This window comes from Lissotriton helveticus, chromosome 8 (assembly GCF_964261635.1).
Source record: "Lissotriton helveticus chromosome 8, aLisHel1.1, whole genome shotgun sequence".
NCBI lineage: Eukaryota > Metazoa > Chordata > Amphibia > Caudata > Salamandridae > Lissotriton > Lissotriton helveticus.
The window spans coordinates 1,560,247,637-1,560,274,163 of NC_136069.1; the positions used below are offsets into that span (position 1 = coordinate 1,560,247,637).

The 26,527-nt window shown below is 46.5% G+C and overlaps 1 protein-coding gene across 2 annotated transcripts in view; it reads right to left on the minus strand.

Annotated features, from left to right (window-relative positions):
* The window catches only part of C2CD3 (C2 domain containing 3 centriole elongation regulator), a 494,984-nt gene that overhangs the window by 219,304 nt on the left and 249,153 nt on the right, over nt 1–26,527 (minus strand). For both annotated transcript variants that reach the window (XM_078658566.1, XM_078658565.1), the window contains exon 26: nt 5,126–5,190. In XM_078658566.1, coding sequence (XP_078514692.1) covers nt 5,126–5,190 — 65 coding nt within the window. The remainder of the gene's footprint in view (nt 1–5,125; nt 5,191–26,527) is intronic.

The window sequence follows — 26,527 nt, forward strand, 5'->3', positions numbered from 1 at the left end:
AACATAATCTGCATATACAATGTGGCGGCCTGTTTGACTATCTGGAAATAAAACTGTCAGAGAAGTTCTTTCGAGGTCCCCAATTTAATAGGAGCCTTTTATTAGTCCAGCATAGACCTAAAACTATCCTACAAATGCACACTAGATAGAACCAGTTGCCGCTCTATTTCCCCTGCCTTAGACTTTTACAGAGCTAAGGCACATTGTGCTGCCTTATACAGCGCTGATCCATGGGGCTAGAACGACGTGCACAAATTAGTGAGAGCTAAGAATATTTTTAAAAGAACCTTAATTTCAGTCCCTTCTAGCATCTCCCTTTTATCCTTATTTTTTTATACTGACCTCAAAAGAATTCTTAATGTAGCAAATTTGAAACCTTTGGTTTGCTGGGTTAAGACTATGGTCGTCCTCAGAGCTAATTGACTATCGGGATTCTCTAAAAGAACTAATGAACCTGCCAAATTCATTGACAGTTCCCTGGCTAAAGTTCGCAGCGAGCTGGTTTGCAAAGCTGGGATTAACTAAACTGTAGGAAAACCAGAAATGTATTTATTTCTACGTCAGAGGTTGAACTCTTAAAGTTCAAAGGATATTTGTCCATGAACAATATGTTCTGAATAGGAGCAATGGGCATTTAACTCATGTATCTTGAGTCTAAGATTACCCCACACTTTGAACCATTTCTAGATACTATTATACCTCCCCTAGCTAAAAGCTTGAATGTATGTTTTTGATAGGGTAGTTTACCACTCAAAGAGTTTGCAAGGAGGTGGAGTAATGGAATGACTACCAGTACATGCCCTGCTTGCGGTGCGCAGTCTGAAACGGAGGAACATATTCTGGTATCTTGTCCAAAATACCTTACTTTGCGCCACAAGTGGATTCGGCAGGTATGTTTAAAATTGGGGACTCCAAACTATTTTGAAGCAAACCGGATATTAAAAACTGACACAGTGGATTATATAGTATTCGCAGTGAGTCAGTACTTTTTAAAAGATTGGTACAAGTGGAACATGGCTCTGTTATAGCTATTTTTTTTATTGTATACATCATTTTGGTATTTTAGGTGCCTTTGCATATGGGAAATAGTTGTTTTCCTTTGTACTATATTGCACTTTATTATGCCTATGAACTTTAGGAAATGCCTTAGTTCTTAATGATGTTTGATAGTAATCCCTGATAGCAATATAAGCCACTCGCGCTGGTCCCTATGGTTTGGCACCAAGTGATTGTTGTTCTCTCGGATCCCGGGTGGAGAAGTGTGGCTCAGGGGTTAGAGGCGGCAGACCCGGAAACTGAGATCGGTCCTGGACCAGGGTTCAATTCCCCGCCTCGGCGGGTCTTGGGCTAAAAAAAAAAATCCACGGACTCGATAATTCTCGCCCCGGTGTCTCCTCGACTCACGGGTTCACACTCTGCGACTCTGGGCAATAGCTTGCTTAATCTCCACAACGGCCCCTCGCGGTGGGATGCCTGACTTTCACCTTGTGGATACCCTGCTATCTCACAGGGGAATACCAGGAAGGGTTCCCTAAGCAAGCGCCGGGAAACCCACTGCGGGTAGCTGTGCGCTATATAAGCTCAACTACATCTATTAGGTTAATTTCATGTGCTATACTGTAGTTTGTTTTGATATATTCTTATCTTTTTGATGTGTATCATGACTGTGAATGAACGGTAAATGGTTTTATTCCCGTTTTAACATTATTAATGTATACATGTAATTGTGTATTTAAATCAATTTATTACTTTGATGGGTTTTGATAACCGAATAAAGTATTGATTTTTTTTAAAACTTTATTTATAGTTTTTTGCAATACAAACAGTTATACATTCGTATATTTCTCTACGTGCATCTTTCATCATCGGAAGCTTGGCCAGCAGAAATTGTATATATATCTCACAATGAAGAAGGTGACTCAGTTTCCATATACCCTGTCTCAGGAATGCGCAATCAGGCCTGAGCATACAGTGCAAGCAATACATACATAATATTGACTGTGTAGGAGGAAAATACAGTTCACATCAATTAAAATTAGTATACGAATATTCCATAGCATCCACAATTCTCAGCGAAATTGCATTCAATAAATCAGCAGAATTATAATAGTTATAACTTTCCAGCTGGGAACCCATCTCCCCACCTTCTCACTCCTGCACAGTGGCCGGGGGTGATGTGTCCGAATCTCGATCGGCTGCAAGTAAAAGATAACTCTGTAGCGGTCCCCAGATGTCTCTAGGTCTACTTGTTAGGGGTTGCATTTCAGCATAAATGACTGTTTGTTCTTGACCATATATAATATCATTTAGCCAGTCCCTAAACTTCGGAGCCCTTCCTCTACCCCATCGACAGGCTAATCTCCTCTTAGCAAGCAGTAGCGTAATGTCTAGGAATTTCCTACAAAGTTTGGGTATTTGCGCAGTGTAACCTAACAACATAATTAAGGGGTCTCGTTCAAGCGAGAATGCCAACATGGTCTCAAGGGCCTTGTGCACTTGTGTCCAATATTCCCATATATCTGGGCATTCCCAACCCAAATGAATAAATCCTGCTCCGGATCTCTTACATCTTTCACATCTATCGTTATCAGACAAGTGAAATCTGTATTTCTTAGCAGGTGTATAGTATAACCTCTGCAAGAATTTATAATGAATAATTTTGAATCTTCTGCTCGCAGAGATAGTCTCCGTGACCCCACAGCAATATGCCCATTGGTCGTCAGTTACCTCTCTACCCATGTCCTCATTCCAGTGTCCACGAGCCGACCCTGCAATCTGTTGTTTCTGCTTTCTGATACTGTCATATATTCTAGACACTAAATGAGTCCCATCTTCAGAGCTAAGCATGAGATGCAGCGGAGGCAGACATTCAGGTTCCTGAGGAAAGTCCGGAAAAATATTCCTCATACCCTGCCTCAGTCGTACATAGTAAAAAACCTCTAGCGGCATGGGATTTATGTCCTTAAAAAAGAGGGCCTTGGACCGGAAGAACCCCCTATAAACAAATCACCCCATGTTGTAATATGAATGCGGTGGCACATCGCTTGAAACCCTCTCTCCTGTAATAGCACCAGTTTTGGATGGTATGTAAGAGGCATTTGTGACGAATACAGTAATGTAACTTGCAATATCCTTGCCATTCGCCTCCAAGCGTCAATTGTACCTGTTACCGTTGTGGGCGGCGTCTCCAGAATTTAAATAGGATCATGTATAAGACCATTTAAGGGCAGGGGGCGGCTAACCAATCCTCAGCAGCTATTTGAGGCATATACGGCGTAGGCTTCATCTAGTGATATGCATATTGAGCCTGCGCGCTAATGTAGTATGCTTCAAAGTCAGGTATATCGAACCCGCCTTTTTCATAAGGCTGCGCCATAACCGATCATTTAAGCCGCGGCTGTTTGCCTCCCCACAATAAGCATATTAATTCCGTGCGCAAGGTTTAAAAAAAAAAAGCGCCTGGATAATAAGGGATGTTCTGGAAAAAATATAGAAAACGCGGCAGAATTATCATTTTAATGAGTGAGGCTCTACCCGCCATCGACAGAGGCAGTGACATCCAACATGTAACATTGGTATTCAGCTTGGTGATGGCAGTGCCATAATTGAGTCTGAGTGTTTCCTCCCTATTCCTCGACACTTGAATCCCTAGATAGCGTAGGTCAGAGTGACACCACTCCAGAGGGTAATCCAATTGAAATTTCGTCACTGCAGGTGTAAGTGGGAAAAATAGCGACTTCTCCCAATGTATATGCACCCCTGAAAGCCTGCCAAACACCAAAAATTCCCTTAGCAACGGACTTAGGTTGTGTAATGGGTCGGTAACATAAAGCGTTAAATCATCTGCATAGAGGGAAATGGAGATCTGTCGTTGAAAGCACCTGAATGCACTATCTCTATGGAGTTGTCGCAGTCGACATGCCAAAGGATCAATTGCTACAGCAAATAGGAGAGGGGAGAGGGGATAACCTTGCCTCGTGCCCTTCGTTATGGAAAGTGACAACGACAGATGACCATTAATGAGCACTTTGGCAGTGGGCTGATTATATAGCAATTGTAGGCAAGATATAAACACCTTTGGGAACCCCATTCTCTGCAGGACTGCAAACAGGTACTCCCATTCAACAGAATCAAAAGCCTTGGAGGCATCAAGAAACACCGCTGCAACCGGAAAGTCAGGCGCCACAGTCTGTATCACAGAAAAAAGTGTACGCAAATTATGACTAGTGGCTCTGCCAGGGACAAATCCCGATTGATCCGGGAGGATCAATTTGTCATCAATAGGGATAGCTGAGTTGCGAGCACTTTAGCTAGTATGTTCGTATCGCAATTAATCAATGATAGTGGGCGATAGGAATCACATTGTTCGGGAGCTTTACCAGGCTTCAAAAGGGACGTGATCATTACTTCTCGCATCGTTTGAGGAAGAATCCCTATCTCTAGTGACTCGGTAAACACCTCCTGCAGCACCGGAGCCATAATATCAATGTAGCATTTATAAAATTCGGCAGGCAACCCGTCAAGACCCGGTGCCTTTCCATTCTTAAGTGACATTATCGCCTCCCTAATCTCATCAAGCTCCAGAGGGCCACTAAGAAATTCCCTGTGTACATCACTCAACCAACCCAGGGCAATATCTCCCATTAAATCCCTCAATATCTATCTCTCAATAAAGTATTGATTGATTGAATGGGGCAGCATTCAAGCAAGGCTGACACAGAATGTAATTTTTTTTTACACAAGCCAGAAGATGGGCCACGCATGCCAGATATTAGAGTGATGAAGTAGTCCTCCTCTAACATCTTCTTGCGACAGTTCTTTCAGGAGCTTGAACTTTAACCAATATTGTTTTCCAGTGTTTGCATTTTATTTTTGCTACTTGGCACCTACAGATTGCAATCTGCCAGAAAGGTATGCCTATTTTGCTCTTTGTCTTAGACTGGTTGCATCCCACTTCTCTAGTAGACTAGGCATTGCTTTTTTGCAAGGAGTGGATACGAGACAGACTCAACTTACAGCCGGACCCAACGAGCAACAACTATCATTTATGGCGGAGACTGGCAATGAAAACTACTGTACAGAAGACCACCCAAAAATGGGCATAAATGAACCATGGCACACCTACCTGTTTTATGCCATACTTTGAAGACAAGGGTTTGTTGAGAGTCGAGCAGAAGTGCTTTGGGTAACCTGTTAAAAACAAATGTAAAGTACGAGTTAATCACAAACTCCCAACTCCTGTAACTGCAACAAATCGAGGCACTTCACTACAGTGCAAACACAAGGAGATGATGTATGGAACGCTGAAACTTTTCAGACACCCACCCCCAGTCACAGATCTGAGTTGAATACATCATTGTTCTTTAGCTCACATTGCCACCTCAGTGCAGACCCAGCTATATGCAAATCAGTCTTGACCCTGTGCCTCATGGGAACAGTCCAGCCCGAACTGCTAAGCCAGGTCTTCTCTGAACCAGAAACAAGCATCCTGGGACTGGTTTTGGGTAACACCCCTTGTTAGACCTGGCATCTCAGGTGTGGTTTCCCCTTATCTTTTTGCCTCTACCTCCTGTATTTTTGATGCTGTGCTGGATTTCGTTTTTGCTGGTTTAGATGCTTTGGACACTCTGCCACTGCTGATCAGTGCCAGAGTGTAAGTGCTCCCTGTGTAAATTGTTATTCTGATTGAATATACATGTTTGGCATATTTGTATCACCATGAAGTCCCTAGTAAAGTGCACTGGGTGTGCCAGGGCTGGTGATGACAAATGCTACTAGTGGGCCTGCAGCACTGATTGTGCCACCCACAGGAGTAGCTCTAAAATGGTGTCTCAGGCCTGCCACTGCAGTGCCTATGGGCAGTTTAGAACTGCCATGTCCTCCTGGTCAGTGTCCCCACTGACCAGGCCTAACCCTTCCCTTTTCGTGCACATCAGCCACACCTATGGAAGGCCCAAGGTACCCCCCTGGGCAGGGTGCAGTGTATGTGAAAGGTAGAGCATGTACTGGTGCAGGTAACATGTTCTGGTAGTGAATTACAGCCATTTTCGTTTTTCACTATTGTAAGGCTATCTTGCTCCATAGGTTAACATGGGGGATGCTGGCTACAGTGGTTTACAGCATTTCTTCCCATAGGAACAAGATAGGACATAAGTATCTAGTATCCCTGAACTCAGAATTTAATAACACATCTTTTAGGAAAGGTTGTTTTTAAATCCTGTGTTTGAGAACAGCACTTTTAGAAAGTTGCTGTTCTCTTGTCTGACCCTTCTGTGTGCCTGGGCCTGTTTGTGTATTGACTGTCTGGTTTGTGAGTGACAGGGGCTGGGGAATTCCCCAGCAGGATGGATGAGTCAGCACTAGGCTGAATGACTGCAGTTGCAACTGGAGTGGTGGGAGGAGTTAGCACCTGGGCTGAATAGGGCTGTGCCTGCCTTCCACAATGCTGGCTCCACCCCCCTGCTGGGCGGCTGAGGACCCTGCCCCTCACTCTGAAAGGAAAGATGCAGCCAGCAAAACAAAGTACTCAGGATCCACCCAGAACTGGTTCAGACCGGGCACAGGGCCCACATGCACCAAGAGAACAAAGACTTTAGGGGTATAAGTACAGGACCCCTGACAACAGAAAATTAGATCATCCTGGAAGTCAAGAAAGAACCTCTGCCAAGGAGAAAGCTGAAACTGAAGAAGGAAGATTGTCCTGCTGTTGCTCTGCTGGACTGACCTGTTGCTTTGCTGCCAAGGAGAGGGGAAGGACTTTGCTTGTGAGCTGTGTCCCCTGTCTTGAAGGAATCTCCAAGGGCCTGAGAAGAGCTGGCTCCCTGTTTTGAAGTCCCAGGAACAAAAGGACTTCACCCCCAGCTTCCCTGAACTCTGCTGAGAGAGTTATGTTCCTCCTAGAGTGCTTGATCCAGTTGTGGGGCCTCTGGAGGTTGGACCTGTGCTTGGAAGCTTGAAACTAAGCTTGAGTGACTTTTGAATCTGAAAAGTGTCGCATCGCTCGCTTGCGGAGCGCATCCCCGACAGTGCGAGAAGTTTCCCGCCGCTACGGAGGTCGAGATCGTCGCAGCGCCTGACGCCGCTGCCAGAGACGTCGCATCCTTCGTTTGCGGGACGCACCAGACCGGTGCGGGAGAATCGAACATCGCTGCGAGTATCGTCGCAGAGCCTGTCGTCGCTGGGTGAGAACGCCGCACCGCTTGCTTGCGGACCGCATCACGTCGCTGCGAGTGTCGTCGCAGAATCATCGCATCGAGGAGCTGCGAGATAAAGGATCGCCGCTGGACCGCGCATCGTCGCCCCGGAGATCGTCGCAGCACCTACGAGATCGTCGCATCGTGCCTTTGTGAGAACAGACTTCCTACGGAACCTACGCACCGGAATCCATACAAGTGGCCTTCCTCCCCATACAGACCGGATTCGTCGCAACACGCCCGCTGCTGCAGCGGGGCTGTCGCACCGCCTCCCCAGGGTCTCAGGAGCAACGCATCGCTTGTTTTCCACCGCACCAGCTTCTGCTTTTGGAACTTTGTTGCAACTAAAGGTACTGTGAGTAAACGTGACGCAACTGTGAACATTTCACGCATTTGTGGTTTATATTACCGCAACTTGAAGAATTTTAACGCAACCTTAAGAACTCTTTGAAACCATATTTGAACTGTGTATGTTGGATTTTTATCGTTTTGGTCTTGTGTAGTTTTAGATTAAATACCTTTATTTTTCTAAACTGTTGTGGAATCAGTTTGTGGTGTTTTCACTGTGTTACTGTGAGTGTTGGTACAAATACTTTACGCATTGCCTCTGATTAGCCTAGACTGCTCAGGCCAAGCTACCTAGAGGGCGAGCAGGGGTTATCTCAGAGAGTTATCTCCTTGTCCTGACTAGAAGCAAGGGTCCCTATTTGGACAGTGGTACTTACCTCTGCCAACTAGAGACCCCCAGATCTAACATTGGTGGTCAGGCGGTGGGATTTGAACTTGTATTTGTACTTGACCCACAGTAATTGGTGTACATCACTAGTGAGTGCAGACCACTACGCCACCGCATACTACTGATTTTTTGGTTTTGATTTTTCTATTTTTGAGTAACTCTTCAACACATCATGTCTGTGCATGGGAAGGCACCCAGTAAAGAGGCAGAAGTAGAGATGGAGTTTGCCATTGGAGATTTGTATTCATACAAAGTTGAGCAACTTAGGAAATTCTGCCTTGAGTTTGAGTGCCCCATAAAAAGCGCCTACATAAAGGAGGAGCTGCAGAAAATCTTGAAGGCCCATTGGGAGGCACAAGAGGGAGAGGATGATGTGGATGTAGAAAATGGTTTTCAAGTCAAAGATCAACCACTCCGGTAGGGGCCTCACCCCAGAAGAGTTACAAGAAAATCAGAGAATGAGAGAATATGACTTGGAAGTCATGAGAATGAAAAGGGCAGCGGAAGACAAGAGAGAGGCTCGTGCCCTAGAGGAAAGGAAATTGCTTTTGGCTCATGAGTTGAGCATGAAAGAACTGGATCTTGAAGCCAAGAAGGTGGATGCCAGTTCTAATGGTGGCAGCGCGCAGCCAGTGCATGGGGGTAAAGTATATATTCCCAAAGACCTGGTACAGAATTACCATAGGAGTGAGGATATTTATGCCTGGTTCACTTCGTATGAAATTGCATTGAAGATGAATGGTGTGCCTGATCAGCATTGGGGGGCGGGCCTGTGGAAACATTTTGAGGCTTCTGGGAGGAGTGCTCCGAGCCCTTAGAATTAGCAGGTGCCATGACCTACCCCAATATGAAGGAGGCCTTATGTCTCAGGTATGGCCTTACCCCAGAGCAGTACAGACTGCAGTTTAGGAACTCCAAGAAGAAAGAGTCTGAGACTTGGATGGAGTGTGTGAATTGGTACTCACGTGCACTGGAAGGTTGGATGAAGGGCAGTAAAGTAACTTATTTTAAGGGGTTGTTGCATTTAATCAGTTGGGAGCACTTGAGTAGTCTTTGTGTTCCAGAGCTGCGCCAGCATCTTTTAGACAGCAAGCTGACAGACCCCATTGAGCTTGCTAAGGAAGCGGACCGCTGGACCAGTACCAGGGTCCACAGAGGAATTGTGGGTACCACAGCCAAAGGTGGGCAGGGTCCCCAGCAGAAGAGTGGGGGGGACAAGGGTAACCAAAAGGAGTTCTCAGAAGGGCCCCAAAATAGTTCCCAGGGAAAGGAATCCCAAACCCCCAAACCTAAGCAGCCATGGCCCTCTAAGGGCAGGCGGGACAAGAAAGACAACAGGGGTCCACCTACCTGCTATCACTGCAATGAGGTGGGCCACATTGCTCCAAAATGTCCCAAGAAGAAGAAAGCACCCACTGGTGCCCCCGCCCCCGCGTTAGCTAGTGTAGCTTTGGGAGGGGATTTGGTTTCTAGTGATTGGGGGGAGCTAGCAGTTATGACCCTTGTCTCTCTAGGAGACCAAGAGATGGTCCAGGAAACCTTACTGCCCTCTAACACTAAGAAATATGGGCAGAAGGTGACCATCAATGGGAGGGAGATTGAGGCTTTGAGAGACACAGGAGCCAGCGTGACATCCGTGAGGTGTCAGTGGGTGTCTGAAGAGCAAATCATCCCTGGTGTACTCCGCCCTGTAGTGGCAGCTGACAGCTCAGTGCGCCTCTGCAAGCTGGCGAAGGTTCCCTTTGAATGGGGGGGGAGTCTCTGGTCTTTTGGAGGTAGTTGTCAGTGATGCCTTGCCTGTAGACTGTCTGTTAGGCAACGACCTGGAGAGTTCTCCATGGAAGGATGTAGAACACAGAACTCACTTGGAGATGTTGGGTCTGCCTGCGTGGATCTGTGTGACCACGCGTGCTATGGCAGCCAGTAAGGGTGATTCAGCAGAACTGGAGCCTGAAACAGTGGCCCAGAGACCTGCCAGGAGAGGAAGAGGCAGAGGGCGCGGGAAACCAGCCCCAGCCGTTCCCACGGTCCAGGAAGGAGCAGAACCTGAGGGGGATGCCCTGGAACCTACAGGGGAACAGGTAGCCGAACTGGGAGACTTACCTGAGCTGATCCATTGGCAGCAGGAAGGTGGTCCCTCCAGGGAGGAATTCTGCAAGGCGCAGTAGGAGTGCCCTTCCCTCGAGGTTCTGCGACAACAGGCTGTAGACCAGGCAGCAGGTGGAGCAGCCAGAGATCACTTTATCTACTGGGAAGATGACTTGTTGTATAGTGAGCCTAAGTTTGCTGAGCCCGGTGCAGCCCGTGTGCTGGTGGTACCCGAGCGCTTCAGAAACTTCCTAATGGGTCTGGCTCATGACGTGCCTCTTGCAGGACATCTGGGGCAAGACAAGACCCTAAACCGGCTTGTCACCCACTTTCACTGGTCCCAGATGAGAAAGCACGTTGGTTCCTTTTGCAGATCTTGCCAAACCTGTCAAGCCAGTGGCAAGACTGGAATGAAGCTGAAGGCCCCCCTTCAGCCCTTCCCAGTAGTGAGCACCCCTTTCGAGCGGGTGGGCATAGACATCGTAGGGCCCCTGGATCCCAAGACGGCCTTAGGCAACAGGTTCATCCTGGTCTTGGTGGACCATGCCACTCGGTACCCGGAAGCAGTCCCTCTTAGGACAATCACAGCACCCGTGGTGGGCCGTGCATTGATGGGGATCTTTTCCCGTGTGGGGTTCCCCAGAGAGGTGGTCTCCGACCGGGGTACCAACTTCATCTCTAAGTACATGAAGTCTCTGTGGGAGGAGTGTGGGGTAACTTATAAGTTCACCACTCCTTACCACCCTCAAGGAAATGGGTTGGTTGAAAGGTTCAACCGGACCCTGCAAGGCATGATTATGGGCCTAGCGGAGCCCATGAGACGCAAGTGGGACGTCTTGTTACCATGCCTGTTGTTTGCCTACAGGGAGGTGCCTCAGAAGTCCTTAGGGTTCAGTCCCTTTGAACTCCTGTATGGCCACCCTGTTAGAGGACCTCTCTCACTGGTGAAGGAGGGTTGGGAAAAGTCCCGTGGGAAAACCCCCCAGGATGTGTTCAGCTATGTGCTGGCCATCCGCAACCAGACACAACGCTTCAGGAAGCTCGCTCAGGCGAACCTGGAAGCAAGCCAGGAAGAAATGAAGAGATGGTATGACCAGAATACCACTCTGGTTGAATTTCAACCTGGGCAGAAAGTGTGGGTGATGGCGCCAGTGGAGCCTTGTGCGCTCCAAGACAAGTGGACTGGGCCATATGAGGTGGTGGAAAGGAAGAGTGAGGTAACCTACCTGGTTAACCTGAGGACTCCCAGGCAGCCCCTGAGAGTCTTGCATGTGAATCGCCTCAAACCACACTTTGAGAGGTCTGAAGTAACCATGCTCATGTCTTCAGATGCAGGAATGGAAGAGGATAGTGATCCTCTCCCTGACCTCCTGGCAGTTAAGGAGCAAGATGGGTCAGTGGATGGTGTGGTCCTCTCGCCCACCCTGACCCCAGAACAGCAGAGTGACTGTCGCCAAGTGTTGGGTCAGTTCTCCTCCCTGTTCTCCCTGACCCCAGGAGTCACCAACTGGTGCGTCCATGATGTGGACACTGGAGACAGTCTGCCTGTGAAACAGAAATTTTACAGGGTAGCTGACAAGGTCAGGGCCAGCATCAAGGAAGAGATTTCCAAGATGTTGGCGCTAGGGGTGATTGAGCCCTCCAGCAGCCCCTGGGCTAGCCCAGTGGTCTTGGTCCCCAAGAAAGCTGCTACCCCCAGTGGCCTTCCAGAACTCCGGTTTTGCGTGGACTACCGTGGGCTCAATGCGGTCACGAAGACTGACGCACACCCCATCCCCAGAGCTGATGAGCTCGTGGATCGGTTGGGAGCTGCCCGGTACCTCAGTACATTTGATTTGACTTCGGGGTACTGGCAGATTGCCTTAACTGATGGGGCCAAAGAGAGGTCTGCATTTTCAACGCCAGAGGGGCACTTCCAGTTCCGTGTCATGCCCTTTGGGTTGAAGAATGCCCCTGCCACATTCCAGAGACTGGTTAACCAGGTACTGACCGGGCTGGAGGAATTCAGCGCCGCATACCTGGATGACATTGCTGTGTTCAGCTCCACGTGGGTTGAACACCTGCAACACCTCTGCGAAGTGTTGAAGGCTCTGCAAAGGGCAGGCCTCACTATCAAGGCCAGCAAGTGCCAGATAGGGCAGGGATCTATGGTGTATTTGGGACACCAGGTGGGGAGCGGCCAGGTGGCGCCCCTACAGGCCAAGATTAATACCATTCTGGCTTGGGAGCCCCCCAAGACCCAGACAGAGGTGAGGGCCTTTTTAGGACTCACCGGGTATTACCGACGTTTTGTCAAAGGATATGGCACCATTGTCGCCCCTTTGACAGAACTCACTTCCAAGAAGTTGCCCAAAAGAGTTGACTGGACTGACGCCTGCCAAACTGCTTTTGAAACCCTGAAAACTGCTATGTGCACAGCGCCGGTGCTCAAGGCACCTGACTTTTCCAGTGAGTTCATAGTTCAGACAGACGCTTCAGAGCATGGTGTGGGAGCAGTACTCTCACAAATCACTGAGGAGGGAGGAGACCAGCCGGTAGCCTTCATTAGCAGGAGACTACTCCCCAGGGAACAGAGGTGGAGTGCGATTGAGAGAGAAGCATTTGCTGTGGTCTGGGCTCTGAAAAAGTTGAGGCCCTACCTGTTTGGGACTCACATCCGTGTTCAGACCGACCACAGGCCCCTCAGATTGTTAATGCAGATGAGGGGTGAGAATCCAAAGCTGTTGAGGTGGTCCATCTCCCTACAGGGAATGGACTTTACGGTGGAACACCGCCCTGGTACAGAACACCCCAACGCTGATGGTCTGTCCAGGTTTTTCCGCCTTAGTGAAGAGAACTCCCAAGAGGGTGGGTAGTTCTCCCCACTTTCAGCTGGAGGGGACACGTGTTAGACCTGGCATCTCTGGCGTGGTTTCCCCCTATCTTTTTGCCTCTACCTCCTGTATTTTTGATGCTGTGCTGGATTTCGTTTTTGCTGGTTTAGATGCTTTGGACACTCTGCCACTGCTGATCAGTGCCAGAGTGTAAGTGCTCCCTGTGTAAATTGTTATTCTGATTGAATATACATGTTTGGCATATTTGTATCACCATGAAGTCCCTAGTAAAGTGCACTGGGTGTGCCAGGGCTGGTGATGACAAATGCTACTAGTGGGCCTGCAGCACTGATTGTGCCACCCACAGGAGTAGCTCTAAAATGGTGTCTCAGGCCTGCCACTGCAGTGCCTATGGGCAGTTTAGAACTGCCATGTCCTCCTGGTCAGTGTCCCCACTGACCAGGCCTAACCCTTCCCTTTTCGTGCACATCAGCCACCCCTATGGAAGGCCCAAGGTACCCCCCTGGGCAGGGTGCAGTGTATGTGAAAGGTAGAGCATGTACTGGTGCAGGTAACATGTTCTGGTAGTGAATTACAGCCATTTTCGTTTTTCACTATTGTAAGGCTATCTTGCTCCATAGGTTAACATGGGGGGTGCTGGCTACAGTGGTTAACAGCATTTCTTCCCATAGGAACAAGATAGGACATAAGTATCTAGTATCCCTGAACTCAGAATTTAATAACACATCTTTTAGGAAAGGTTGTTTTTAAATCCTGTGTTTGAGAACAGCACTTTTAGAAAGTTGCTGTTCTCTTGTCTGACCCTTCTGTGTGCCTGGGCCTGTTTGTGTATTGACTGTCTGGTTTGTGAGTGACAGGGGCTGGGGAATTCCCCAGCAGGATGGATGAGTCAGCACTAGGCTGAATGACTGCAGTTGCAACTGGAGTGGTGGGAGGAGTTAGCACCTGGGCTGAATAGGGCTGTGCCTGCCTTCCACAATGCTGGCTCCACCCCCCTGCTGGGCGGCTGAGGACCCTGCCCCTCACTCTGAAAGGAAAGATGCAGCCAGCAAAACAAAGTACTCAGGATCCACCCAGAACTGGTTCAGACCGGGCACAGGGCCCACATGCACCAAGAGAACAAAGACTTTAGGGGTATAAGTACAGGACCCCTGACAACAGAAAATTAGATCATCCTGGAAATCAAGAAAGAACCTCTGCCAAGGAGAAAGCTGAAACTGAAGAAGGAAGATTGTCCTGCTGTTGCTCTGCTGGACTGACCTGTTGCTTTGCTGCCAAGGAGAGGGGAAGGACTTTGCTTGTGAGCTGTGTCCCCTGTCTTGAAGGAATCTCCAAGGGCCTGAGAAGAGCTGGCTCCCTGTTTTGAAGTCCCAGGAACAAAAGGACTTCACCCCCAGCTTCCCTGAACTCTGCTGAGAGAGTTCTGTTCCTCCTAGAGTGCTTGATCCAGTTGTGGGGCCTCTGGAGGTTGGACCTGTGCTGGGAAGCTTGAAACTAAGCTTGAGTGACTTTTGAATCTGAAAAGTGTCGCATCGCTCGCTTGCGGAGCGCATCCCCGACAGTGCGAGAAGTTTCCCGCCGCTACGGAGGTCGAGATCGTCGCAGCGCCTGACGCCGCTGCCAGAGACGTCGCATCCTTCGTTTGCGGGACGCACCAGACCGGTGCGGGAGAATCGAACATCGCTGCGAGTATCGTCGCAGAGCCTGTCGTCGCTGGGTGAGAACGCCGCACCGCTTGCTTGCGGACCGCATCACGTCGCTGCGAGTGTCGTCGCAGAATCATCGCATCGAGGAGCTGCGAGAGCAAGGGTCGCCGCTGGACCGCGCATCGTCGCCCCGGAGATCGTCGCAGCACCTACGAGATCGTCGCATCGTGCCTTTGCGAGAACAGACTTCCTACGGAACCTACGCACCGGAATCCATACAAGTGGCCTTCCTCCCCATACAGACCGGATTCGTCGCAACACGCCCGCTGCTGCAGCGGGGCTGTCGCACCGCCTCCCCAGGGTCTCAGGAGCAACGCATCGCTTGTTTTCCACCGCACCAGCTTCTGCTTTTGGAACTTTGTTGCAACTAAAGGTACTGTGAGTAAACGTGACGCAACTGTGAACTTTTCACGCATCTGTGGTTTATATTACCGCAACTTGAAGAATTTTAACGCAACCTTAAGAACTCTTTGAAACCATATTTGAACTGTGTATGTTGGATTTTTATCGTTTTGGTCTTGTGTAGTTTTAGATTAAATACCTTTATTTTTCTAAACTGTTGTGGAATCAGTTTGTGGTGTTTTCACTGTGTTACTGTGAGTGTTGGTACAAATACTTTACGCATTGCCTCTGATTAGCCTAGACTGCTCAGGCCAAGCTACCTAGAGGGCGAGCAGGGGTTATCTCAGAGAGTTATCTCCTTGTCCTGACTAAAAGCAAGGGTCCCTATTTGGACAGTGGTACTTACCTCTGCCAACTTGAGACCCCCAGATCTAACACCCCTCATCAGCCAATTAGTATGAATCCAGTGGCAAAGTGAGCAAGGGACCCATGTCTGGGTATACCCTACAAACTTAGGGTGAACAAAGCAAACACAGGGAGATGATGGAGAGAACCCTGTAACTTTTCAGACACTCACCCCCAGTCACAGATCTGGGTTGAATCCATCATCGTTCTTTAGCTGACTTTGCCACCTCAGTTCACACCCGCAGTGCACAAAAGCACAGAAGAGCTACACAAATACCAACGCGTTCTCACTTCCCCCCATTTACCTCTACTTTTGTCACAGCAGCACTTTCAATGGATGTCTATAAGATCACTTACGCTGAATTGATCCAAAACGGAAATAATCTAATCAAATGCCATTTCAGCTCTGCCCTTTGTCCACACATTCCACCCAGACTTCTCAAACACTAATATTCTCACTTGTCTGTAGCAAGTTGACCACTGTAACAGAAGCCTGCGAGGTCTCTTCCGGTACACCTTTGCCCTATTAGACAGTGTCCTAAACATCGCCACATGGATGCTTTACAAACCTCATAAACACCCTCTTCACCAAGCAGGCTGGCTGCCAGCTACAAATGGAGAAAATGATTAAGGTTTCAAAGAGATAAATGACTCCACTCCTAGCTTCCTTTCCTGAATCCTGAGCAGGTGTGACCCAAATCGTAATTTACACTCAGCCAACTTTCATCTCTTTGTTAAACCCAACCTTACTGGGATCCTTGCAGTGGAACTCCCCTCCTGCCCTGCTTACCTCCTTCAAAAGAGCTGTTAAGGGCTGCCTTTTACTACAGGAATCTCGATTATTAATTTTATCCACAAGCTTATCCTATCCTTACACTATATCTGACACACTATGCATGTATACACGAAGCATATTTTTTATACAGTTGTGCCCATTGTGAACATCCACCACCAGTCAAGTTCAGAGCCTCCACAATATGTTCTGACCCTAACTGATAAATGCCTATACACTATGTACGCACTGTTCTCTGTGGCACTGCTTAAAGAAATGCTTCTGTTGCTGAATCAGGAAAGTTGGTGGCCTCGTTTAAGCTGATATAAGTTATGAAGGGCTTCAAAACTGGGACTTTTTTTATTCCAGAGTTTAGGTTAGTGGATTTTGTATAACGTTAACTGAATGCAACTTGAGAGCACTTTGACATGATGAAAGGCTCTTTGATAAACACTCTTTCTGAAAGTCAAATTCAGGCAAAAGAGTGCTCTCCTGCACGTGCATTTATTAAAAACTAAACAGATGCACCTTGTACTTCAGCTCAAACAATGGCTTCAAACAGGGTACATATAGAAAACGAAAGAGAAATAACCCATCAAACTCAAGTACCCTCATTACCTAAAATGGCCAATAAGATACATTTTTGGAATTCCAAAGTTATAAGCTCTTGTACTGGCAACAGTAGCGTGTTTCTTACACTGCTATACAAGTTCAATATTGCCTACAGAACGCCTTGGAAGACTATATCCCAACTTCTAATAAAGCAGATAAACTAGCTCTACAGCTCAGGATGAATGCTACATATATCATTTATTTGCTTGATAAATTAAAACTATTGTAATGCATAAATAAAACAAAAATCAATTAAACAGTAACCATATTCTAAAACCATTCTAAAATGTATGTGGTATATGAGGCATATAAACTGGGCCAGAATGCCAGGATTGGCATAATAGTGCATATACGCGACCCAAATAAAGAGTGGAGTGCGGTTGTGCCTTAATTCTTCATGATGCTGTCAACACAGCAGCTCTGGACAAAGGTGCAGCACAATGCCCTTCAGCTAGGGCCAGACACTCTTCCTTATTTATAAAGGAAACTGCGTGTCCCTCGCACCCTCCAGGGGCCATACTACACATACAGCGCATTTTCCTTTATTGCGCCGGGCGCACCTTTTAAAAAGTGTGCCTGCCACAATCAAGGAAAATACGCAGCCTTAGAGGCCACTCTGTGTTTTCACAGTGCAGGCAGCAACCCGCCTGCACTTTGAAGGGGGATTGGAGATCCCCTTGCAGGCGGGTGCAGTCAGTGACTGCACCCACCTGCAAGGAGATGTCTGTGGGGTGCACTGGGCCCTCTTTCTCCCCTCCAGAGGGCTGCAATCCGGGGGTGCACCGACAGTGCTCCGCCCTTGAGGTGGCCCATTTTCAGTGCGCCTCCAGAGAGCTTCTTTGCCTCTGCGCCCGCGTCCGTTATACGGCACAGGTGCAGAGGCAAAGGAATTCCCTAATTTGCATGGGACATGCCCCAAGCAAATGAGGGAACGCCCTCTGAATATAGAGCTGACAAGCGTCTGCGGTCCCTTCTGTAATACCAGAGTGCCCTGGGAGCGAGCTAAACAGGCGCATACGCCCACTGCACCCCCGGGGCACTTGTATAATACGGCCCCAGGTATGTAGCAAACCAAAAAGTGCTAGTCCACCAAGTAACAACCTTGATCATATGTCTTCGCATCTTATCAGTCTGTTTTATGATAGGTACACTTCTGAAATATGCTTTACCATCAGGTGAAAGGACATCTTTAAGAGAAAGGAGGCAAATGAAAGCTTGGGTTTAGAGGATGAGCATTTTCAAATGAGCGCCCTTCTCTTAAATCTCCAGTCAGCAGACCTAAACCCTGCAAATATGCTCTCTCTGCTGTCACCCTCATTCTGCACCAAAAGGGCCTATAGTCTAGATTTGGTAGACATGTTCTTGAGCCATGAGTGTACGACTCCAAATTATCAGACTTTGAGAGGAGTCTGAGGCAGGTTGATCAAGGTTTCTGGTCCTGGCCTCACTGACCTCTGAACATCTGTCTCCAGTCCACGTGGCACTAACACTGGTAGGCTTAACTGTCCCCAGCACAAAGAACAGGGTAAAATACGAATAGAGATCTGGCAGTCTTTAAGAGGCATTTCTGGCAAAAAGGTGTTTGGTCTTCACTTCACAATCTGGCAAGTGCTTTCCTGTAAGCTGTAATTCACTGTAGCGAGAAGTCAGAGCCCGTAGGACACTGAAGGGAGGGCTTTCAGCCACTCTTACTCCTGTGGTTACTCCCTTGGCTTTCTGAAGCTCCCTCCTTTTTCCCCACCCAGGCCCTTAGTATGAGTGGCCCAGTATTCCCATTTTGTAAACTGTCGTCTTTGGCTGAAACAGGATTACCACCGCTGGTGTTATTGGGTGCAGTAAGACCACATTTTGTTAACATGGGAGCACAGATGATACCTTGAGAAGTTGACCTTTGTAAAAGGCCCGAGTTATAGGTTCACATATGTAAAGTGGCACAGTAGCGAAATTTCCTTTCTGTGGCATCAACTTGTAATCCCCTGGTAACACCAAGCACAGAATTGCTGACATTTGAACTACTGGGCGACTTGGTGCTTTCAAGCAACCTCTGGGCAGCCGTAGTTTTACACAAGCAACCAACATGACAACCGCGGTGGACCACAGTCCTTGTTAGCAGGAGGTATGCTTCCTAGTAAGCGGGGATCCTTGCCTGTCATGAAAATGTACAGGTTGTGTTTTGTATTATACTAAGAGATGCAGATACATCTATTTTTGATCAACTACAAGAGTGGTCAAGCAGAAACCCTAACTGGTACAACCTTCCACACGTGAAGAACATAGGTCAACCTGCGGACTCTGTCTATTCATGTTTTCTGTACCCCAAGTAGGTGAGTGGGGAATAATCACGTACTTGTGCACGCCCACTTCAAGGGACAGATTTGAGGAGGGACAGCTCCGCTTGATGATCTATAAAATCATATTGGTGTAGCTGATATATTCCAGTACTCTTGTGCCCTACACAAATGGGAGCCAGGCCTCCCAAGCTAGGAAGAACGAATCTGAGAATAATAAGATGAATAATCCGGTCAGATGTCGATCACTAATTGTGGATCGGCAGACACTACAGGAAAACTCACTATTTGTATTGGAAGTCAACCAATGGTAGGCAATGGGCTGACCCACAGGCCACCGTAAGTACTGATATTGTCTACAAGTCTCTGACTACACAAAGCTAACCGCTTTTAGCCATCCGGAGGTGAGACCTTAAAATCATACAGGGAAATGTGCGGGAAAGGCGTTAGTCTTACACCTATGAGCCTCCATTGAGAGTATACACCTCTAAAGAAGGCAAGCAGATGATCCATGCAGAGATTGTAGGTGACTAAAGCACATAATAAACAAATGAAACTAGGTACAATATATGGAGCCAGTGCTGTTTTCCCAACAGTGGATCACTCTGTGCACCACAGCCTGAGGACTGTGAACTCCAAACAACGTCACAAGCGCAAAGAGTAGTTTGTCAATGCCACCCATGGAAGCAGCCCTGTTGCAATAAATATAATGAAGACACTTATGTAGCACACTTTTTAACAATGTGACTCATCTGTAGGGGACGCCTTTGCTAATGCAGCAGTGCGGGCTGGGGCTCGTAGTCCCAGAACTCAGCACTTCTCTTTTGCCCTGAGAGGAGAGGCCTGATCCACAGGTGTGACACCAAAGTTCTTTAAAGTTCTCAGAACTTTCCAGACGAAGCCCAGGCCAAGGGCGGGCCAACACCCTCGGCCTGTTTTGCTTGCTGCTGTTTAGACCGTTCAGCGCATAGATATATTTTTCTGGTTTTAGCTGGGTTTTTTTTGTTGACATTAGTTTGGAAGCAACTGTCACTGACTTTGACCGTGATTGGGCTTTGCTAGGGCCCCAGGCGGTACACTGACTAATATTTCATCTTGGGACCGGGTGCGGTCCAGCAGCGACGTCTACCCAGAGGCATAGGAGTTGCCTGCTGGGGACATTATCACTGATTTAACAAGCTCGGCATACACTTTTTGTCGGTATGGTGTCATCTGAGGGGTTGGTGAGCCTCGCCCTCTTTGTATCTGTTGCTCACTAGGGCACTGTTTCTGGGTTGATTTGATTGGTTTCTCCCTCATTTTAGCGCTGTGCACTCTGATTGGTTGAGATTATGGGGAAGAGAATCGAGCCTGCCGTTCAGTCATTGTCACCGCATGCTGTTCTACCATCAAGCTATCGGGGTGGTTTCTAAGGAGACTGAGTTGGCTGAAAGAAGGATGTCTCTAACAAGGGACAGCCTTCCGATGACCCCTTACTCATTCCCTCTGCTGCCCTAATGCTCCGAGGGTTGTTGAGGAGGGTGGCATAAGTAACAGCAGAGGGCTGTAGGGCTATCAGGGGGAATCCCGGGAGGTATGACTCTGCCTCCTAGAAGGGGGCGGTCTGAGGGTCAAAACCAGGAACTTATGCTCTTAAGCCCCATTGGCAGCCCCAATTGCAAGAGGCGGTGATACATGGCAGCTTCTAATCAGACTACTATTTTAGTTAACGTGGGGGCTCAATAAACCACTGACCTGTTGTTTCCAGCAGTCAGAGTCCCCTATTGATGATTTGCTGTCCGAGTTTAAGGCTGTTTTAAATGCTAAACTAGACCCTATTCTAACCAGGCTAACCCAGACTGAATCTTCAGTCTCCTTAATGCTGGATCATTTGAACAATATGGCGGCTCCACAGTTAGGGCAGCATAACTTACCTGTTATGACTAACTCATCTGATTTACACCCACAATGTGGAAATGGTGGGCCTGTCAATGACTCAGTTGTTTCACTCCAAGCCCCTAAACCAATTGGGAGCCTAACCGGTATCCATCCTGTTCCCCAGGGTCAACCAGCATTTAGGAATATGCTATGCCACCATGATGTAGCTCGTTCTCCCCTTCCAAAGTAGGGGTGATAATGAATCTGCCCCCGGAAGCGACTCCATATGTGGTGGTTTGGGAAATGTCCCCACACTGACCAATCCAGTACGTTAATCTTTTGATGAGATAAAAAATAAATTTGTATACTGGTTTACCCTGCACTGCAACATTGGGATAGGCAGTATATCAGGGTTGGCACTGACAAGTACAGGAGTGGGTTCCCATTGTGATCGAATGTAGGAAGTGTACTGATGTGTGCGTATTATATGCCTCTCCATGTACACGCTCATGCCACTACTTGTATACTTTATAGTATCTGCACTCATGTATTGGGTCTGGGAACCAAAATGATAGCACTTTTTGGCAATACAAACTCACACGCTCAGTGACAGGTGTGCTATATTCTGAAGTTCATTCACAACGAATTTGAACCATGTGCATCATTGCAATGATCTGGAATAGCGAGGCCAACGGATAGGCATAACTCACTTATTGAAGCCACAAAGGCACGTTCATTTTCACACGTTGAAAAGGTATCTTGTGAGCTCTCACTCTTCCAGACAAAAGCTGAGGAACCTTCACACTCTCTAACAGTGATTCAGAAATGTTCTACACTTGCCTGGATGTGGCAGACAGTCAGGAGCGAGGTGAATGGAATCTATGAGCTTGTGTTAAGGTCACTTTCTTTTAAGTCCCTAAGGGTCCAAACAGTGTTGAGTTGCGCTTCAAGTCCCATGCTTAGAAACTAGAATTGAACCGTGGATATGGCCCACACCATATGCCTGGAGTGCTGGGTCCCTACCTACCCTCTCATTCAGCGGGTCTACAAGCTCGATCAGTGGTGGCCCAAAGTGCATGAATCACTTAATGCACAAAAAGTAACTGGTTCTGGACTCCTACAGCTCCTCTCTGATTCCTTTGCCCTATACCTCCTGAAGACAAGTGTGGAATTTTCTTGCCAGTGGCTTGGAATTTTCTAGACCACACCAAGTCCTTCGTTCGGCAGGGTCCAGTTCACCCTTCAGGAATGATCACGTCCATGATCAACGTTTTCCTATAAGGACAGCTACTTTAATCTTTCCCACATGGCAGCTCCCCTTTTTCTGGAATTTCCGAGACAACTTAACACTTAAGACACCTCTCTTCAGGTACACATCAAATCAGCTACCAGAAGACAAAGTCTTTGTTGCTTGCAGCGAGCAGATTTTAATAGGCGGTAGCTGTATAAGTAGAGATTACACAATCTTCTTCTTCGATAACTGGATATTATCTTGGCCAGGGGGCAAGCAAATATTTCACTGTTCTGGAGGTTTTCAGATCAGTAAAATCTAGAAAGGTCTATCTAGTCTAGTTCTTGTTATTATTCAAAGAATTGGGAAAAATCAATAACAGGAATACTCGCCTCTGGCCCTGAGGAACCATCTCTATTACATATATAACTATGGAAAAAAGAATAAGGCCTTCAGCGTGCAACTCACCAGTGTATCTAGAACGTTGGCACTGGAAAGGAGAAGGCTAGTGTGCTTCAGTACAGGCCCATTAGATGGGCTCACATCTATTTCTGTGCACAGTACTCCATCTGCTTTTTCCCGGTGAAGAAGACAATTGGGTTAACGCAATTACAGTCTCAGACAGATAACTGAAGAAATCAAAGAGTACACTAAGGATGTACACGAGTGAAAGTGAGATGGAAAGATCTCTATGGAATATGTGCGAATCAAAGAAAATGCCTTTAAAGTGCTTGGCTTTGGGCGAGTAGGCAAACAAAACGAAGTTCAAAACTTGGTCCTAGAAATGAATCTCGTTAGTGAAGCCCATCCAGTAACTCTAGGAGGTATCTGAGATTTCTCTATATTCAAAGGGGACAGATGCTGAGTGTGCAGCAGTAAGTGGTGAATACAGGGAAGGGTGAGTCTAATCACACACCCTATCCGGTGTAGCTTGCTATCTGTGTGGGTAAAAGCTTCCCAAATGCTACAATACAATATAATTAGGGCTCCTAGTTTTATGATATTTATTTTTTTAACATTTCCGTATGGATTTATCCATGTTTATTTTTTGGCCCTCTTATTGATATATATCCATATTTATTTTTTGTTTTGAGAATAAAATGGAGTCATAAATTGATATATTTCTGCATTTATTTAACTGATAAACAGTCACTCATTCTTTGCTATCTATTGCATTTTTAGTAACAAACACAATGTGCCTGCCCCCACCTTTTCTTTAAACACTTATTCAAACCAATAGGACAAACAGAAATTCTTTTACGTTTGGCCTGGTACTTTATTTATACCCATCTACTTCGATATTTTACAATTATTTTTTGTATATAAATTATACAGAAAAGGAACAAATACATTCAATATATTTCACTTGAACCTGTACACAGCTATTTACAAAACAACAATATATACATTTCAACTATACAGTTATCGTACATTCTAAACATAATCCACAATACAAACGCAAAACATAAATTGGTACAATTATTATTCAATAGACCTAATCTGTATTCATGAAGAAAGAAAAAAGAGGGACAAAGTCAAAAAGAAAGAGCAAGACGTTAGTTAGAGAACGACTTGACAACTGGCCACAGCCAGTTGGAACTCTTGATGTTATAAATTGCTCCTTCAGATGTGCCGACGCGTTTCTAGTCCAAGGAAACCAGTTCCTGGACTTTCATCAGGGCTTTGTCAATTGTCTGTATGAAAATTCAGAAAAACAATAAAGTTTTTATTATTTCACTGCATTCCTCTTTTCTATTCAAGTTGCACCACCAATTATTTACACCAAAAGTACCTGTAAATCTTCTGAAATCCTGGCCTCTTTCGATATCTTCAGGCTCAGGCAAAAATATTCTGTATACTGTTGTGCTATTTGTAGAAATTAAGGACAATTCCACCTACAAAAGGAATGAGGGCTACATTATAGCTCTATTTACTAAATCAAATGCGGGGCTTAATGGGGGTAAAAAACAATTGTGTCATACCTCTCATGAAGAGGATAAAATCTCAGTTGCAGCTGTGTATCCACTCATAATCCAATTTTTAAAGCGGATTCTAGCAAAAGGATAAATTGCCAAATTAGAACCTTTTGTGTCCCCTTTATTTTCGGCTTCAGGTAATACGCTAAAGTATGTCAACGGACATCTCGAGAGCACATACCTTACTATTGGAAATGCGCGAAGGACAGTCTCATTTCTGTTTGCCCATTAGTGAGCTCGGAGCGCAGAATATAATGCGTTTGCTGTATCCCCTCCTGGCTTTTGTTTCCAAAATGCGCGTGTCCTCAATCGTTGCACCTACGGATGCAACAATCTTTTATAAATACACGTACACTCGCAGATGCACAGCGCGGCTGCCGCTTATGCATTCAGCCGTATCAGACGGTTAGGTGACTAGTACCTGTTATCAGCTACTTCACCGGAACAAAGTGACTCGATTCTGGTGTTACCGGGGGCCATCTTAAAACACCTCTATATCAATCTCAACGGTCGCCTCAGGGATTATGGGACACGTAGTTTCGAACTATGAAAAGGCTGTTTTCATTACTCATGATGCGTGTACCTATGCCAAACACAGTTCACTGTAACAATATAGTTTAAACTGTCAAGTTGGTTATGTGTAATCTACCTGATGGGACAGCTAAAGGCTTCCTTATATAAGAAGGCGACAGATAAAAATACTATTCTACATCATAGAAGTGCCCACCCTAGGAACCTGAGGGCGAACCTGCCGTTCGGGCAGCTGCTCCGAATAAGGAGAAATTGTACAGAGCTAAGCGATTTTGATGAACATTCTCAATCCTTCTGTGGCGAGATGATACAGAGGGGATACCCCAAAAAACTCCTGAAACATTCCCGTAAAAGAGCAAGATTTACGCACCGTTAATGCCTATTGGAAAAGAAACCCAAGAAAGAGCTAGATAGGCTAGTATGTGTGACCGCGTTTGGTCCTGATACACATAAAATGAGGCAGGCGGTACTAAAGAATTGGCACCTCCTTGAGGGTCTGGAATGTCCTTTTTCGAGACCAATTTTTGCCTATAAGAAAAACCAAAGTATAGGTCAACAGATCGTCAGAGCTGACATCTCTGTTCCTAAGGCTAAAAATTACTTGCTTAGTCAGTGGAAGATGAAACCACTTGAAGGCCACCACAGGTGCGGAAACTGTGTTGCTTGTTCTAGTACTGTAGAAGGGAATGGATTTCAACATTTGGGCACTAAATGGAAACATCATGGATTCACAACATGTAAAACAAAAAACGTGGTGTATGTTATAATATGCCCGTGTAATAAGATCAATATTGGTAAAACCAACCAACAGGTGAATCTGAGAATCAGCCAGCATAGGTCACGCATAAAAAAGAAAGTCATGTCTGCTCCCATGGTTGAGCATTTTGTTGAAAAAGGGCACAGCGAAAATGATTTTAAATGGTCTATTTTATTCACCATGAGTCAGATAAAATGCCCAATAGATGTGGACAGAGTTTTGCTACAGAAGGAGGTAGCACATTAACAGGATTAAACAACCTGTCAGAAATAGCACGACTGTGAGCAGTTCAATAGATGTAGGTCCAAACATTCGGAAATTCATACAGTAGATGTAGGTCCGAACATTCGGAAATTCATATTGGCTTTCCACCAGTGCTCCAGCTGCATTGTATTGATACACACGACACCAGTAAAGAGCCAGTAGAGATATCACTAAATTTTTTCAAGCAGGTGGGATGCAAACATCTGTGACAGTCTTTGACTTTAATAATTTCTTTTACGATACGATCGCTGGTAGTATGGCGATTTTTGAACTTCAGCCTGTCTTTCTATGATGAATGTAAACCAATGGCTGATTACAAATAATCCGCTCCTCGAAATTAACACGGGATCGCCACCGCCTCTGGTACATTTGGGTAGATTACACATAACCAACTTGACAGTTTAAACTATTATAGTTGCTGATAACAGGTACTAGTCACCTAACCGTCTGATACGGCTTAATGCATAAGCGGCAGCCGCATTGTGCATCTGCGAGTGTACGTGTATTTATAAAAGATTGTTGCATCCGTAGGTGCAACGATTGAGGACACGTGCATTTTGGAAACAAAAGCCAGGAGGGGATACAGCAAACGCATTATATTCTGCGCTCCGAGCGCCCCGTGAGTGAGCTCACTAATGGGCGAACAGAAACGAGACTGTCCTTCGCGCATTTCCATGAGTAAGGTATGTACTCTCTAGATGTCCGTTGACATACTTAAGCGTATTACCTGAAGCCGAAAATAAAGGGGACACAAAAGGTTCTAATTTGGGAATTTATCCTTTTGCTAGATTCCGCTTTAAAAATTGGATTATGAGTGGATAGACAGCTGCAACTGAGATTTGATCCTCTTCATGAGAGGTAAGACACAATTGTTTTTTACCCCCAATAAGCCCCGCATTTGATTTAGTAAATAGAGCTATAATGTAGCCCTCATT